Source organism: Eutrigla gurnardus (assembly GCF_963514095.1).
Source record: "Eutrigla gurnardus genome assembly, chromosome: 14".
Taxonomy (NCBI): domain Eukaryota; kingdom Metazoa; phylum Chordata; class Actinopteri; order Perciformes; family Triglidae; genus Eutrigla; species Eutrigla gurnardus.
This window is the reverse complement of record NC_139937.1, coordinates 9,706,721-9,723,762: the sequence shown is the minus strand read 5'-3', so window position 1 is coordinate 9,723,762 and position 17,042 is coordinate 9,706,721. Positions and strand designations below refer to the sequence as shown.

At 42.3% G+C, this 17,042-nt stretch overlaps 1 protein-coding gene across 1 annotated transcript in view; it reads right to left on the bottom strand.

The window, feature by feature from the left end:
• Nucleotides 1–17,042, bottom strand: part of triob (trio Rho guanine nucleotide exchange factor b) — a 91,221-nt gene that overhangs the window by 53,950 nt on the left and 20,229 nt on the right. Inside the window, 2 exon segments of the mRNA XM_084026066.1 lie at nt 1,094–1,208; nt 2,230–2,304. Coding sequence (XP_083882192.1) covers nt 1,094–1,208; nt 2,230–2,304 — 190 coding nt within the window.

The following is a 17,042-nucleotide window of genomic DNA, read 5'->3' as shown; positions in this document are numbered from 1 at the left end:
TTCCATAGTTCCTAAATAGCCTTTTTGAGCTCTGGGAATCTTAATATACCAACTGAAACCAGTTTGTCCTAATTCAGAGCCAGCTACTTGTCATTCGGCTACATATTCGTTTCAGAGAAAAGCACTAAATAACATCTCATTAGTAAGAGGAAGGGATTTTAAACATTAAACAGTTTATTACAGGTCTGGACTCCAAAGCAAACTGATTATAGTTTGTTCTTGGACTTTATTAGAGAATTGCAAACTATCTACGCAATACCATTTGCATCATACTGACAAGTGATGAAAAATATATACGTAGACCCTGACTATTTCTTTTACTTTGCCTTGCATATCTCAGACAACCCCGAAGGAGCCCTGAAGAAAACCTGGACCCAATTTTTGCAGTAACTGATTTGGATCTCCTCTCGCCTCGAGATACTCTTCTGTGAACAAGACTTCCCGTACTGGATCTGTGAAGCATTAGAAAGTGTATCAAACGTAGCAGAACAGAAGAGTGCAAGCTTCCCTCCGAGCTAGAGAAAGGTGTTTCTAGATTTGCAGGTACAAGAACGCCGTACAAATACATACTTCCTACAAACAAGGGAACAGGAAAGAAAAGCCAATAAGGAATGAGTGGTAACCTACAAAGAAATAGTAGCTTTTTCTCGAGCAGTAGAAGGAAATGAGAGGACGGAAAAAGAGGAAGGGGGGTTGAATCTTCACAGAGAATTCAAAATAAAACCATCCCAGCCCTTTGTAGCCTCAGGTTATGCTTCAGCGTTTTAAATCAAAGCAAGGTGGGAAAGTCTGACACAAAGAAAGCAACGAGATGTGTGTGAGTGTGACTGCATGAGAGGCCGAGAGGAGGAGTCTGTTTCAAATTAACCCAGGATCAAGAGAACGGTCTATAAGCTGGTGCATGTGCATAATGGTGTGCATGTGCACGATTTGAAAAAAGTAAGACTCCTCCACTGAAAGCCTGTGTGTGTGTGTGTGTGTGTGTGTGTGTGTGTGTGTGTGTGTGTGTGTGTGTGTGTGTGTGTGTGTGTGTGTGTGTGTGTGTGTGTGTGTGTGTGTGTGTGTGCTTGGCTGGTAAGTCGATTTTTCCAACCTGGGAATAGTAGCCAGGTAGGCTATGAGCCTGCGCAGGTCTTCGGGTCGTATTCTGTCGTGGTTGCTCCGTGCTGGGAAGGTGAGAACGGGGCCGCCGCGTCTGTCTCGGCCACCTTTGGATGAAAAAGTCATTAAATAGCAGCCACTTCCCATGTAAATGATGCTCATACTCATCAACAAGGCCGAAGCAGAATTAACTCAAGCAAGTTGTGGGAGAAGAGTCAAATTTGTTTCTGTTTCACCAATGAGATCAAAGTGCAACTTGTCCAGGGGTTTTCCCTGCTGTTCACACACTAATCATGTGATGGGTCTGAGCGTCAGGAAACACACAGAACCAGCAATTAACTCCACACAGAACTTTCAACTATCATATTAAAACTGAATACATTGACAGATTGAGATTACAAGACATGCATTTTTACTGTTAACTGTTTAGTCTGACGTTACAGAACACCCCCAATATGTTGTAAAATGAGTAGAGTAGCTCATATGTGAGGGTACCACGATGCTATAATGTTTGGTTGAATGACTACAACCCACATTTGCAATTCACTAACACTCGTCTATGCAACAAGTGTATCAGATGTGTTTTTTTGGGGGTTTTTTGCACACACGGACACACACAAACACACCAGTGGTCACATTCTCCTGCCGGAGATAATTAAGGAAAATCCCTTGCAGTAGCCACTAATGGGGTAATGGTCACACACACACTTAGTCAAGTCAGAAGCAGTTCAGAGAAATAAATGGGTGCACCACATGAAAAGAAATCACAGAAAGAGAAGCTGCTGTTGTGACAAACCATCGTGTCTTTCAAGTAAAGAACCAACATAATCTTGTAACTGTACTGATTTTGAGATTATTCTAATCATGTGTATGACTTGGAACTCTTGCAAGTACTACAATTAACAACTAAAGATGTTATCTATGCTGAAAAAGCATCCTTCTGATCGGCTAACACTTAATATGGCATATTGTATGAGAACGATATTCTCCTCTTTTGTCTAAATGATAATGGTGACTTCCCCTCACATGTGTCTCTTCTGACGCATTTGCCTTGCATCAGTATGCAATCACAACAACAACAACAACCATACAAGGTTGCAGTTTTTATGAGTATAAAATATATCCGACCTGAGAGAAAGGCGACCTTCTCCTTGAGAATGGGAAGCACATCAATGGCCTTCATATCCTCATTGCGATGAAACCCTGAAACACAGAGGAGAAAGATGGAGATGTCAGCAAGGCAGGAGGCTAGAAACTAGATCTAAACACAAAGATGAAAATATATGTATTTGCTGAGCTGGTGCAGTTTGACTTTCAACTGAAGCAAATGGCTTGTTTAATCCAGAAGACTTCAATCAAACCTAAAAGCTAAAAAATATCATTGTCTACAGTGCATATGGAAAAAAAACTCAACAAGGCAATCAACTTTCTTTGGCATGATGTATGAACGGCATCATTGTTATATAATATAAGCATGGACATATGGACAATACCATCAGGTGCAAACATTAACATTAACGAAAACATTATCATTTACATTATGTATAAATTCAGTTAGTGTGTTGACCAATCAGGAACACACATGAGTGACTTAATGGGTTGTGTTACTATGTGGCATTGTCATAAGTTCAGAAGCAAATAGACTGTCTGCACATAAAAGTCAGAATTTAATACAAATAAATAAGTTGTTATGCTATGCTAAATCATTATTTTTTTTTAATTCTGTAAACTTACTGATCCATTTTGATCATAATAATTAGTCATTGCTGCAGTCCTACATGTTGAACATAGCATGGTATAATTCAGATTTTCCATGGTATTGTCTGGTATGTTATGGTATGTAATTCAAACCTCAACAGATGGCACACCAGTTAATACTAGGAAGCAAGATGGATCTAATCACACACACAAGCACTGACACAAACACACACACACACACACACACACACACACACACACACACTTATCTCCTTGGTGCGTCAGAGCAGTTAGTCATGACGACAGCCAATTAAGATGGTCTGCTGAACAGAATAATGTAGGGATGTGCAATATAGCCAAATATCAAACCATGTTTTCCTAATTTCCATGGTGCAACATGTCTGTACATGACTGTTAAATGGATTTTACTGAAATACAATGTAGTCTTATTTTGTAACATTACACATTCTCTATATCACTGTAACAATTAATAAGATTGCCGAAATAAACTGTCCAAAATGCCATCACTTCATAATTTTATCCTGTTAGCCATCTTCATAATTCGCCTATGAATTAATTATCATCAGTTATGACCAAAAATAACTTAAGTGTGGTTTTGTGTGATGAACACAGTACATCTCTGAGTCCAGGAGGACATTTGTGCCAAATTGGAAAAGATTTGCACAAAGTGTTCCTGAGATATCCCGTTCCGAATGGACGGACGGACGGACAGATGGACAACCCATAAACATAATGCCTCCAGCCACGGCTGTTAAAACACAAAACACAAACTGTGTTCAGGAAAATTTCATTATAACAACGCAGCAAATGGAAAACAGGAACCAAAGCACTGGAAAGCATAATAATCTATAGCTGATAGCTATAATGGAGGGGCAGGCATTGCCTCTCTGTAGTTGCAGTTAGCTGGTGATGTCATCAGATATCTGTCTGGAGTCATCTCACACAAACACACACACACACACACACACACACACACACACACACACACACACACACACACACACACACACACACACACACACACACACACACACCCCTACACTCAGATTTGAAAAAAATGTCCTCCTTTATAAGCTTACAAGCAACACAGTGTAATCAGTATTTGAGGTTGCGTGGGAACAACAAATCATATTCATAATGAATTCCATTTGGGGAAACATGAAAATATGAGAAACATTTTCAAACTCTGTTTTGATAAACAGAGCTTAAGGGGTCAAAAAGGAAGACAAATGCTGTAGAAAGTGTTCTGTAGAAAGAGCAACAACATAAACACTGTGCTGCATTGACAGTCATATTATAAACACTTAATAACACTGACTACGAATGGAAATGAGCTAATTAGATAGCGACTAGACTGAGTGCTTAATCATGCACTCTCTCTCTCTCTCTCTCTCTCTCTCACACACACACACACACACACACACAAACCGAATGCTCTAAAATAAAAATGAGTCATGATTCTAAATTCCTTTTAAACTACAGTAAAGCCATAACCTCGAGCAGCAACTGGTGATAGCTCAAGCTCTCAAATTCAAATATTCTTTCAGTCCACAGCTTGATCCAAGCAGGGAGCCTAACGATAAAATGAAGACATTTTTCAGCATGAGCATCATCAAACCTATGACGGCTTCTTCCAAGTCGCAAATGAGTTGCAACGTACAACAAAAGGGATGATGGAATGTTAAGACAGAGGGTCGGACAGATAGATACAGAGATGAATGGATCAAAGGCAGACTGCAATGGGGAGAGGCAGAGACAAAGTGTGTGGTATGAAATGACAGGAGCAGAGAAGTTCAGGCTGATAATAGTTCAAGCGAGGCAGCAAAGAGAGGAATGTGGGGAAACTGCAGTATGGAGCAAGGCAGACGGACGGCGGAGACTGCAGAGTCGACGAAATAACTCCTACAGGTTATAATGGATCCTGTGATATCAATTACATCCACGGTCAGAGGGAGTTAGGGCGAGCAGTTCGGTGACAGCACATTAGCACACTGTGGGAAGTGGCCCGAGTGGACACAACCCTGACTCAAGGATTATGTCACAACCAGCTGAGATGTGAAAGGACTGAGGTAGTAATAACAGTAGAGAGAGAGAGAGAGAGAGAGAGAGAGAGAGAGAGAGAGAGAGAGAGAGAGAGAGAGAGAGAGAGAGAGAGAGAGAGAGAGAGAGAGAGAGAGGCTTAACAGCTGAGTGAGTCTCTCCTGCTGCACCTGTTTCTCATCCAACCCTCCTATCTCTGACACACAGAGAGGACGGAGCATGGGAATAGATGGAAAGATGTTGGAAACACAGACATAGACTTCAAAGAGTGCATCGCTGTGTGCATGTGTGCATTGAACATCAGCACTAAAGGGCCCAAGCATGGAGAAACAACACTCATCTTGCATGTGTGTGTGTGTGTGTGTGTGTGTTTCCAGTGACGTGTGCCCACACTGCCCAGACACATTCCTCACGGTGGAGGTTTATGTAAGATACTGGCGCTGGCACAGAGCCAGCACTGACCTCTATTACAATGCTGCAGCGCTGCTAAAAACTGCAGTTTGTACCACACTAGATTAGACGTGCACGTACTTTGGGGTGTATGTGGAAGGCCGCAGTAAGCTAGAAACATATGCGACTGTCGTACGAGCTGCACATCTTAATGTGGGAACAATTGGATTTTGTAGACAAGGTTGGAGAATTTAGCATAAAGTGCAAAACAGCTGCTGGTGAGGAGCAAGTTAATTCTATATCATGATGGCCCATTATGTTTGATGTCAACACTGTAAAAAGGCACACGAGTACATATACAGTACGCATACAACCTTTCCTTATTTCATCACGTTAAATGCAGCAATAAAGCATACAATATCCCACGGAGACAACGTATCACCCTTCACACACATGGGATTCACGAAATCCCATCTCGCTGCACACACCAGAACACACGACAATCTCCTCTCTTCTGCACTACACGCACCTCCTCATTTACAAGCCTGCCGAGCATGAAATAAAGCTTTTCAATCACACACTGCTTGTTCATAACATAATGAGAGCAATCCATTTTACTGGCAGCCTGCACTCAGTGCCCTGTAAAATGAGATGAGATGCACAGCGTTCGTCCGAGAAATAAGGTTTTTTTTTACTGTGAGCTTTTTTTAGAAATATATATATATTTTTTTAAATCTTGAATTCAAAGCAGGAAAATTAAGGTAGAAAGTAATTTATTTTTCACTGCTCACCGTGACACATCTGTTCTTGCATATCTACATTGTAACGGGAAATATGAGGTGATGATGATCGTGAGACGAGGAGAACAACTGCACACATGAAAGGTAGAAGATCATTCAGACATCAGTGCAGGACGGGCGGATGACAGTCTGTCACACACATGCACACACACACACACACACACATACACACACACCCAGATGCAGTGGCATTCACATGCTCTCTCTCTCTGCAGATAATGGAGACATCTTGTGAATACATTCTTCAGAGGGACAATGATAGAAAATCATATGGAGTATGTTTATGCTTAGGTTGACTTGAAAACACATAATGCATGAACAGCCTGTACAGCCGTACAACAATGCTCTTGCAAGAGCTCCATCCACCCATTATCTTCAGCTGATCTGGGGCCGGGTCACAGGGGTGAAGCCGGGTTTTCCCAGAAGTCCCTCTACAGCACTTTCCATCTCTTCCTGGTGAGGTGATACCATGTCAGACAAGATATATAATCTCTTCAGCGTATTGCGGGTCTACCCGGAGCCTCTTATCAGTTGGACACGCCCCTTTTGACGCGAAGGAGGAGCGGCTCTGCTCCGATGTCTGAGCTCAAATCTGGGGCCAGGCACCCTACGAGGAAAGACCCCGAGATACTTGAACTCCCTCGCTCAGGGCAGTTACTCACTCCCAACCAGGACTATGCGATCCACCGTTGGGTTAATAAATACCCATCATATCAATGGAAGCTCCGTAGTCATAGTCATAGACATATGTTTATTCAGAGCCCCATCACACGTCACATTAAATTGACGAATGCTTGCAGTGATTGGCCGCAAACAAAAGCTTACAATAGTCCATTATTTCTAGATTTGGCAGGATTGATAGCATGTATCGTTTGACTGGAGAAGTTTCAATGCTACCATACTGGGTTATGTTGGGACTGATACCCGGTCCACGTATACATGAGCCTGAAGCTTCATGTGTTGTGAAAAGTGTCACGTGCAGCAAGAGCGCCGAGAACATTTTGCTCTGCATACATTTAGAAGGCAAAGAGAAAGAGAGCAAAAGGAAGCCAGCAACAGAGATTCACAGAGCCCCTGTTCTTGTCTCTCCACAAGGATTATGCTGCAAATCCTTAAATTCACATTGCTGTGCAGTACAAAGGAACAACACGCAGAAAGTGTGCCAATTCATTTCCGTTTGCCCTCCTCACTCCATGCTGAAAACACTCACATGCTGATCCGAATATCCTTCTACAGGACAGGTTGTGCTCGTGCAGTCTAGCAATTCTTCTTACCACAGACTGAAATAGTCCGGCATCCGTTAACTGGTTTACAGATGTGTCTCTAGATGTAACAGGGAATGAATGCACTAAATTTAGATCAGAATGAAAAAGGTTTAAAAAAAACCTGACCAAAATTGGAACATGTGCAGGGATAAACACAACCACTTTCTTCACCTACAAGCGTCATAGCCCTAACTCATGAACCCAAAATGAACACAACTGCATATTTCTGTTGTCTCTCCGCAGCACATCTGAACAGACGTCCTCAGTACATTTGCTTCCTATCCTTTAGACCAGGGGTTCCCAAAGTGGGGGTCAGGAGATGCCAGGGGGGGTGGGGGGTTACATGGAGATGACTTTCTTAGGTATCCTGCTTTTATCTATGTAAAATCATATCATGGTGGTCGTTATGTCGTGTTTGGATACGCCTATGAGTGCGTGTTTGTCCTGTACACACACTTTCTTATGTTTCAGTCACCTCCAGGCATAGTGGGGGTCGCCAGTCTCTGGCACCGTTATTTTGGGGGTCGCGGGCTGAAAGGTTTGGGAACCCTTGCTTTAGACCACAGGCTAGACTATACATGGTGCATCTGCACAGCCTGGCACGCCACATGATGCCAATCCTCTGGCGCATAACCTCGTAACCTCAAACCCAGAGCAATTACAAGCTAAGGCTGCATGTGTAGTACAGCAGAGCAGAGCAGGGCTGCTACATAATATGGCAGAAATGCCACAGTTCCCTGGTTATTCTGCTGACCGGCTCAACACAAACCAGATAACAAACATTCCAGCTGCCGGCGAGGATAACTGTGGTTAAGACTCAAATATTCTGAGCAGCAGTTACTATGAAATGCATTTCATAGCAATGATGTACACCAAAGCACTTGACAATTCACCGATATATCATTGTACAGATGCAACATATCAGTGCTCATTATTAGTCACAGATGTATACATCGAGTCCATTTTAGAATTTACTCCCTGCAATACACAAAGATTTACAGTGCATGTGATTGTGGTGAATTTCAGATGGCTCTTTCATACTTCAGTCCTGGGTGAGAGCCCAGTATTCGATGTGATCACTGTGAGTTTGAGTGAAAAGACAGGGGAGGGAACTGGGAGGGATTTGTCACATGGCTCAGTTTGTCCCCCTAGAAAGTGGGGTCTTTTGGGAACGGTGCAGAAATAGGGGAAGTGTGAAATTGGATAAATTTAGTCATCACTGTACTCGTACTAGAGAGTGTGCATATTAGCCCTACTGTATTTCTAACGCTTTGTGAGTCAATGCAGGCATTTTTTTTATCTCTCTCGCTCTGTGTGTGTGTGTGTGTGTGTGTGTGTGTGTGTGTGTGTGTGTGTGTGCTTGTGTTCTGACCTGTGTTTCACTGTGCAGAAGACACAAGGCTCTAAGAATAGTGCTCCCCTGGAGAGAGGGATGTGCCACTTTATCAGCTTTTTAGTGAAACTTAGGCAGAAAGCAGGGCACATACTGTTGATCCTTAAGGGAACTAACTTCAGCACAACACAAAACTGATATCTCACTGAGAGAAAAATAACATCCATGTCTTCCAGGAAAACCTCTAACCCTTAATGTCTACCCACAATGGCTCAGGGTCAAGAGCCGGTGAGCTCTTCTGTTTTGTGATGTTCAAGTTCGTTTCTGCTTACACTATCTACTTGCATCACGTGCAATATGAAGATGCCATGTTGTGTAATGCTTCTGCTTAGCACCATAGTGTGAACGTATATCAGGCTGCCATTGGCCTCCATGTTGTTGTGGGCAACGTGAGTGTTTAGCCGAGTCTATATGATGGGCTGTTACGTGCAGGATGTTTGTTACGTCCCCTGTGTGACAACCCTGACTAGAATAACAGCAAGCATGTGTTGCCCCCGGTGCAACAGGGTGATAAGATAAACACTGAGAGCTCGATCTCCCTCTTGTTCTACCTCTCCATCTTTCTCTATGTTCACCCCCCCCCCCCCCCCCCCCTACTTCTTCTGCGACCTTCAGCCGAAGCTGGCAGGGGGCCTGGGGATTGTGGTAAGCTCAACTTTCATTGGGTTCCTCATATTGTTGTTACAGTGTGGCTTACAGTAAAAATAACACTTTGCTTCTACCGCAACCCCTCGACCTGGATGTAACCCCTAAGCACAGCAGAAAAAGTGTAGGAAAAAGTCATAACAAATGGGAAGGGTTGGAGACCAATACTAATCTCATGGTACAGCTCTGGCACTGTGCTTGACTGTTCTGTTTGTAAGTGCAGCGTGGCACCTTGAGATGAAACAATGCCGTCCTGCCAGCGAAGAACTGTTTCTACATGTTTCTTGCTGCAATTTGTTTAACCTAAACCAGCAGTATATAGAGTCAATATATCAGCTTCAAATAGGCTAATGTTTCCACACTTAAACTCAAAACTGCAATGTAACACCTGACCACAATGTGATGTGTATAAATAATGAATTGAGCATGATACAGCAAAACCTTAGGGATGACAGAGTGAAACAAACATATCTACACCTACATAAGAGCTCTCTGAAAGAACAACACATCAGATACAGAGCAAAAATAACAGCAAACTAAACTATAAATCATAAAATCATGTCCATACCATTCAGTACAACATAATCTACCCTAAATCTGTGAGAGCAGTGAAGAGGCATTGCTAAGATAAATAATGGTCAGCAATATTATGTAGGGATGCGAGCAAATGCGCCTGTCTATCGTGTGTCGTATATGGTTCAGGTTGTAAAAAAACTTGACAAAATATAAGTATGTGTTCTTATTATAGTGCTTACAGCTGTTCCTCTCTTCCTTTCACACCTCAGTGAGCCTGAATAACAACCTCACCCCTGTGTATGATTTACAAATCTCTTTCTTTTTCTTTGTTTCTCATCTCATGTGATGCCCTACCACCCTTTATGCCTCTCTCTATATCCTCCCCTCCTTCTGTGACTCTATTTACTTCTGAAATACTCAGAGTCCCTCTAGGCCTCACTATTGGCAACCCTCTGTGTCACTTGCTGTTACTTAATGCTGTCTTTTTTATGGAGATTTGTGTCCATGCACTGCAACATGGCAGAATCTCAGAGGAAAATGTGAGTCCATGCACACCAACAGTCAGCACGTTTGACAGGCAAAACCCCAATTTGCCAACACAACAAAGAGAATACTAAAGCTACAGTTATTTGTTTGGAAGCACTTATCTTGTCATTATCATCTTGCCACAACTCCATACTGTATCCGCCCAGCATTTAAATGGCTGGACTGTCATAACAGTTCCTCCTGGGTAGCATAAAAATGGAAAACTACAGTGTCTCCGTGTATGTGGAGGCTGCAACAAAGTTTGATGGTCATCTACTGGATAACAAGTTCTCATTTCCTGAACAGTGACTACTGGGACACTTGGTGAAAGCTAGAATACTTTAGCTTCAGTGGGGTCTGACTCTTCCATTGATCTTACTTTAAAAAAGAAAAAGGCCCTGTGCAAAATGTTTACCTCTCTCAAGTGCAAGGATTGATCAATTAATTGCACAGTCATCACTGCAAGTAAGAACTTAGACCTATGACTTCATGTTGTTTCCCAGGTGGATGCATATTTTAAATGAAACTATGCCAGTGGCTTTATAAATCCTTACTCAGCTTGCCTTGTTGTGATCTCACTCTGCAGTGCTGTCCCTCATGATAAATAGCACTATTTCTTGTAATCGCCTCACAGCTACTGCACCGACATCTGCATTCATTACCCCTGCAGGCAGCGAGTCTCGGTGATAGAACAAGAGAGGGGGAACGAGAGCACGTTATAGAAAGAGTGATGGCTGTAATATCTTCTAGTTAGCCGATCAGAGTACAGGTAAAAGCCAGGTCTGATGTTATGGACTCTACTTGTCTAATACTTTGCCTTCTGCCTTGTATTTAAAGCATAGACCAGCTGACCTGGTTGACCTGCTTGTTGACCTGGCATAGATCGACCATGGCTAGTAAGCTCTAGCTACACAGTCTAATAAAATATAAACTGTTCAAGTAGGGTGTTGTTTTTAGCAATAGTATAGCCTCAACATTCAAGCAAGTAACTTTTTTTCTATTTATATCCTATTGCAACTAAATCAGTTTTGTGTCTGTGTACTGTATCGCAGCACAAGCTGAGCACAATGACCCACATACTAAACTGAAAACAGGACACCTTAAGCCTCTAGGATGGAAGTATAAAAAGAATATAATGCGCAAACAGAGTGGCCTTTTGTGTCCCCTAAGTTCCTAGAAATATCATCTAAATTATCTCATACATAAAACAAATAGACACAGACAAGCTGGATCTGACACCATGTAATAGTACTTCTACTGTTAGTAATCAAACTAAACAGGGATCTGGAATGAAAAAAAAAAGGAGGATACCCTACCTGAGAGTCTGATCAGGGTTTTTCCAGCCTGGGCAAACTGCCAGCTGTGGTTATCCAGGACTGCCATTGTAAACAAGAAAACAGCACCAAACTGTCCCTATCAATCTATGCCAACATTAAACCCTACACTAGTCTACAGCGGACATCGCCATACCAGTTCTAGCTTTCTAACCATACCATTGTTGTACAGTATGGTGCGGAGGCAACTGAACAGCAGCCGTGCCATATATTGGCCAACGCCCTCCCACCCATTGAGCTGCAGAAAGCCAAAGGCACTGCCAACTCTTCTTTGCCTTCACCAACGGCTTTTCTTTGCTGTGTCCCCCACATGTCACAAGCCCCTCCCCAAAACAAGATTTAGTAAGAAGTGCTGCTTTGCATTAAACAGTTTCTCCCTTGTGTGCCTGTCTGACTATTCACAGGGGGAAAAAGTTAAGCCAACCAAGCAGTTGTCGCTGGTGGATTTGAGGATGAAATAAGCTTTAATAATGATTGTTTGTAATCTTCTCTCTGACTAAAACTTAGTCTCCTCACTAGTACCAGGGCATCTAAGGACCCTTAAAGTCAATATCCTCCTTAGCAGCTTCGTACCAGAGATCAGGACTTGGACTCAAGTCACTTCATGCCTGGTTCTGGCGAGCACAATCGTTTACAGTTTAAAGTGATGTTTTTTATTGTTATTGTTTATTCCGTATATCAACTTCATTACTGGAGGTTTGGGAGCTCAAAAGAGGACCCAAATACAGAAATGAGGGAGGTAGTTTTGAATTTAACAAAAAACAAGCTTTAATAACCAAAGTTGATACAAAAGGCAAAACACGATTCAATCAAATGGTCTTGGTTAACTCTTTACATTGTTCCAACAATCACCAACACATGTAGAAAATAATCCCATAATTCAAAATGTTAGACATGGAATAAAGAGACGTTATGCTACCAGCCTCCTTTGAAAAACACAGCAATTTTACCTGCTCAATTATAAAATACACATGATTCAAACTTGACAGTTCCATCCATCGTCTACCACTTATCCTGTACTCAGGGTCGCAGGGGGGCTGGAGCCGATCCCAGCTGTCATTGGGTGAAGGCAGGGTACACCCTGGACAGGACAGTTACAAAATAAAACTCATCAAAATTGTCTGGATTACCTGCACTACCAATAATCACCAACCAGAGTTAGATGTAAAAAGAAACAACTGTCCTCAAAACTACCAGACTCAATTGGAAAATACATTCATTTGACTTTGCCGACTGCAACTTAATTCAAACTGGCGGGAAACATAAAAAAGTCATCAAAACCATCTTGGTTACCCTCGTCTTTCCACTTCAAATAATCATTCACTCACTCACTTTGGTCAAAATAAATCCTTAATGCTATTGATAGCTCGTTGGACAAGTTGTTCAGAACTATTGTGAGGAACTTTAACATAAGGCCTTGATCAAATATGAGTGAAGATTAAGCAACTGGATTGGCAATTTCTTGCCTGAAATTTATTCAGAAACAGATTTTTTGGTGAAATATCTGAAAGTTGTGTCACATATTTCCTGTTTCGGGGGACAGGAAATGCATTTTGTGCATATGATTGTGGGTGTTTTAGGAGTGCTGAGCATACACACATGCATCCTTCAAAATCCTCTAAAAGAAGGACTCAGTCCTCATCAGATCATTGACATGGGAGGAATCCGTTGAAGTAGCATCCCTGAAATTAGGCCGTTGCACGAACCTTCGTTGACATTGAGGAACACAAAGGAAAAGACACAGACTAAATACACAAGAAAATAACAGACAACAAGGAAAGGGGTGGGCAGACATGAGGGCAGGCTGAAAAGTGATTGGTGGAAACAAATGGAACAGAACAAGGCTGATGAGACTAATAAAACACAGGTTTTACAAGGCAAAAACGAGACAAAACCACAAAGACAGGAAGTCAAACAAACACAGGACACAACTGACAAAAATGTAGATTCTCAAGTCCATTCATCATGTATTCCGCAAATATGTAACGGGAGTTTGTTACATGAATTGCAAGTCTTACGTGTTTGGACACCATTTTCTTAGAATTATATGAAGCAAGCGTACACTACTAATCACTTTATTCATTGATAATTATGTTTAAAGCTTTTAAATTTTAACTTTTGCACGCTATTGACGTCAGTAAACCTCACACAACATCTTCCTCCGTGCGTAACGTCAATGAGACAATTATTTTAATATTTCCGCCTCATGGCAGCGTGACTAACTTTGATTCAAATACTCATGCATATCCACTTTCAACCAACAAGTTTGACTAGAAGCCAACAACTTTTAATGCTGAGGAAACAAAACAAAGGCCTCATTCACTGTTGACTCCTAGAGGGAAATTTAAGCTTCTTTGTTGTTTCTCAAAGGAAAAGTCGAGGGGTGGGGATTACCATTATTTTTCCAAATTGTGAAGAAAGCTCCGATAAGCTCCGAAATTGGGTTTATGAGACATGGAGCTCAAAAGCAAAGCCAAGAAAGTCATGATCCAGCAACTAAAGCGCCATTGATTAACGTGCATCAGCACTCAAGCTGCAGTATGATGTCAAAATGTTGACACAATAGGAAGACTGCAATAGATTATGTGCAGGCATTTTGACAAGCATCCAATCAAAAATGCCTAAAAAACATTAAGATACATATTTCCATTCACATTTGACATGGCATTCCCTCTAAAGCCTTCCTGGGACCACCTACCGACTTGGTTCGCTGTCTGACATGGTTCCATAGTCAGCCGATGCTTCCTGTCCCTGAGAAAGCCCATGTAGTGGAAACGCAACAACATGGTCAGACTAGCCATGTTCTCTGTCACAGATAACGACCCACTGTCAACCGACTTGGCACAAAGGTATTTCCAAAAGCGGCGATCCAGTGGTTTATATACTGCAACTTGTAGAGAATGTAGATCTCCACGGCTTCCAAAGTTTTTGAAAGTGGATTACATAGTTTCTATCCAAGCACAAAGAAGCTGAAAGCTAACTGTGTGAAGCTGATGGTGTTCATGCCTCCTCTCGAGAGCTGACAGCCGTCTCGCTCTGTGAGTCTAAAGTAAAAGCTATCTTGCTGTATGTATATGCAAGAGGGCCAGGTCACATATCTGAATGATCCTGTTGGAATAAATAACCGAGAGGGATTGTCACCTCTGAGAAAGAGGCACAGGTTGGTGAGTCAGCTGACAGGGATATACAAACAGATGATGAGTGTCTAGCAGGTCAGCTCTTTGCAGCTGGAGATGACTTTGCTTGTTTATTTTGCAACGACATAGCCTCTGTGCTGTAATGACCTCTATACATAGACAGGCTCGCCATATCACAAAGTCTCCAGTGGAACGTAACATTAAATAGAGTTTTGCGTTTCTGCGTAATCTTCATTACCTCTATATCCCCTCGTAACCCAGGCATGTTGACCTTCGTTTGCTTTCTGTCGTCTTTAAATAACCAATAAGAATCCATCAATAGTGAAGTCATATTCTTTTCACATAAACGCCGTGGCATTCAGACAAGCCTGTCTCTGTGACCTCCATACAGTGTCTAACTGTTGCATGTTACCGTGGCAGAGAGAGAGAGGGAGAACAAAAGTAGAAGGAGTAGAGTTTGTGGTGTGTTTGAGAGAGATAGACACTATAAATAGACAACATATAAGCCCGTTTCAGTGCCGAGCCTTCATGTGCATCTGTCTGCTTGTGCGCTCACAACAGTGTACAGTACAAACTCGCTGGGGAGCCAGCTGAGCCGCATCAACACATCAATGAAGTGGAGAGGGGGACGCTTTGTACGGCTCAGGGAACACCATTCATCAGCCTCCTCCATCCAAACCGTGCACCGATTGTCCCGCTGCACAACAAAACCAAGCCAATAAACCCCAGTGCACCAAATTACACTTGACAGGCAGGGTGCAAAGGGAGAGGGAGAGTAGGGAGAGAGTGTGTCTGTGGTCCACAGTGGTACTAACTGCCTCAGAAGAAAGGCAGGCAGAGAAGGAAGGAGGAAGCAGGGGGAAAAAGGGCATGTCCTTCATTCATATTAGACAGTTATGTCTCAAAGCAGATGGGACTTGAACTGATGATGTCAGACAGCGGGAGAAAGAGAGAGGGAGAAGGAATGTCTATTTCTATGAGCATTTTTAATTTTGCACATAAGTGAAAAGAAAAGTGAAATAATTGGGCATATCAACAAAGAGAAGACACATTACACCACATTAAACACCAAAAGTAAAGAATAAGAAGAGTAGCGGTGTCCAGGTGTCAGGTAAGCAGCTCTTATTGCATGTCATCCTCCTGTCCATCAACATCGTGGCTGATAAAACCAACACAGGATAAATGTGTGACAGCAGCAACCATTAGTTAAACACAGAAAAATACACCAAAGATCATGGTGATTTAAGACGTGGTGGTGCACAATTAAACATGTCATCCTGACACCAACTGCTTTCATTCGCATAAAAGTAGCTGGAGGGAACATGCCCTGTTTCAAATGCAACATTTGGAACATCACCAGAGAAAGGACAAAACCGAACCACAAAACAACTTATGGATGCTGCAAAGAAATCTGCACACAAAGAGGGTGTTCCTGCATGGGACAAGAAATAAAGGACCGTCATCCCATTATACCAACTGTAAGGTCAGCCACACCATGACCTTGGATGACAGCAGCACTAACAGAGCAACAGCTGAGCACAGATAATAGGATTATTTACTCCTACTGAGACAATACGTCAAATGAACACACAAGTGTTGTAATGACGCTGAAAACTAGATCGGTTTGCCTGCAGTAGACCCTGTAAAACACTTTTATGGGAAACGGCATATAAATATTAGATGCTTAATGTAAGCCAGCAGTACATGTACTTTTCTGAGTCAGTTGGCGTAAAAAGTAAAGATAGCCAAAGCATGAAATAAAGTGAACGAGGACAAACCCATGCAGAACTGCTGATCATGGTGCCTTTTAGAGTTTATGAATGGTATCTGTAATAAATACCTCAAACCTAACAGTGTTGAATAATATACAGGGATTCAAACTCTACAAATCCAGCGAACAAGCAAAAACTAGAATAACTTTCTGAATCCAATTGTCTGAGGTGTTAGTTAGTGTGTGTGTGTGTGTGTGTGTGTGTGTCTGGCTTCCAGCTTGCCAAAGGCAGGATCGTTCCTGTTTACAAGCTCAGCAGTGAGAGTTAGTTCCCAGAGGGAGACACACAATGACACATGCACACAAAGACACACACAAGCACAGGCCTCTGGTAGTTCTGGACATTACTGTGCCACACTTAGTGTGTGTGTGTGTGTGTGTGTGTGTGTGTGTGTGTGTGTGTGTG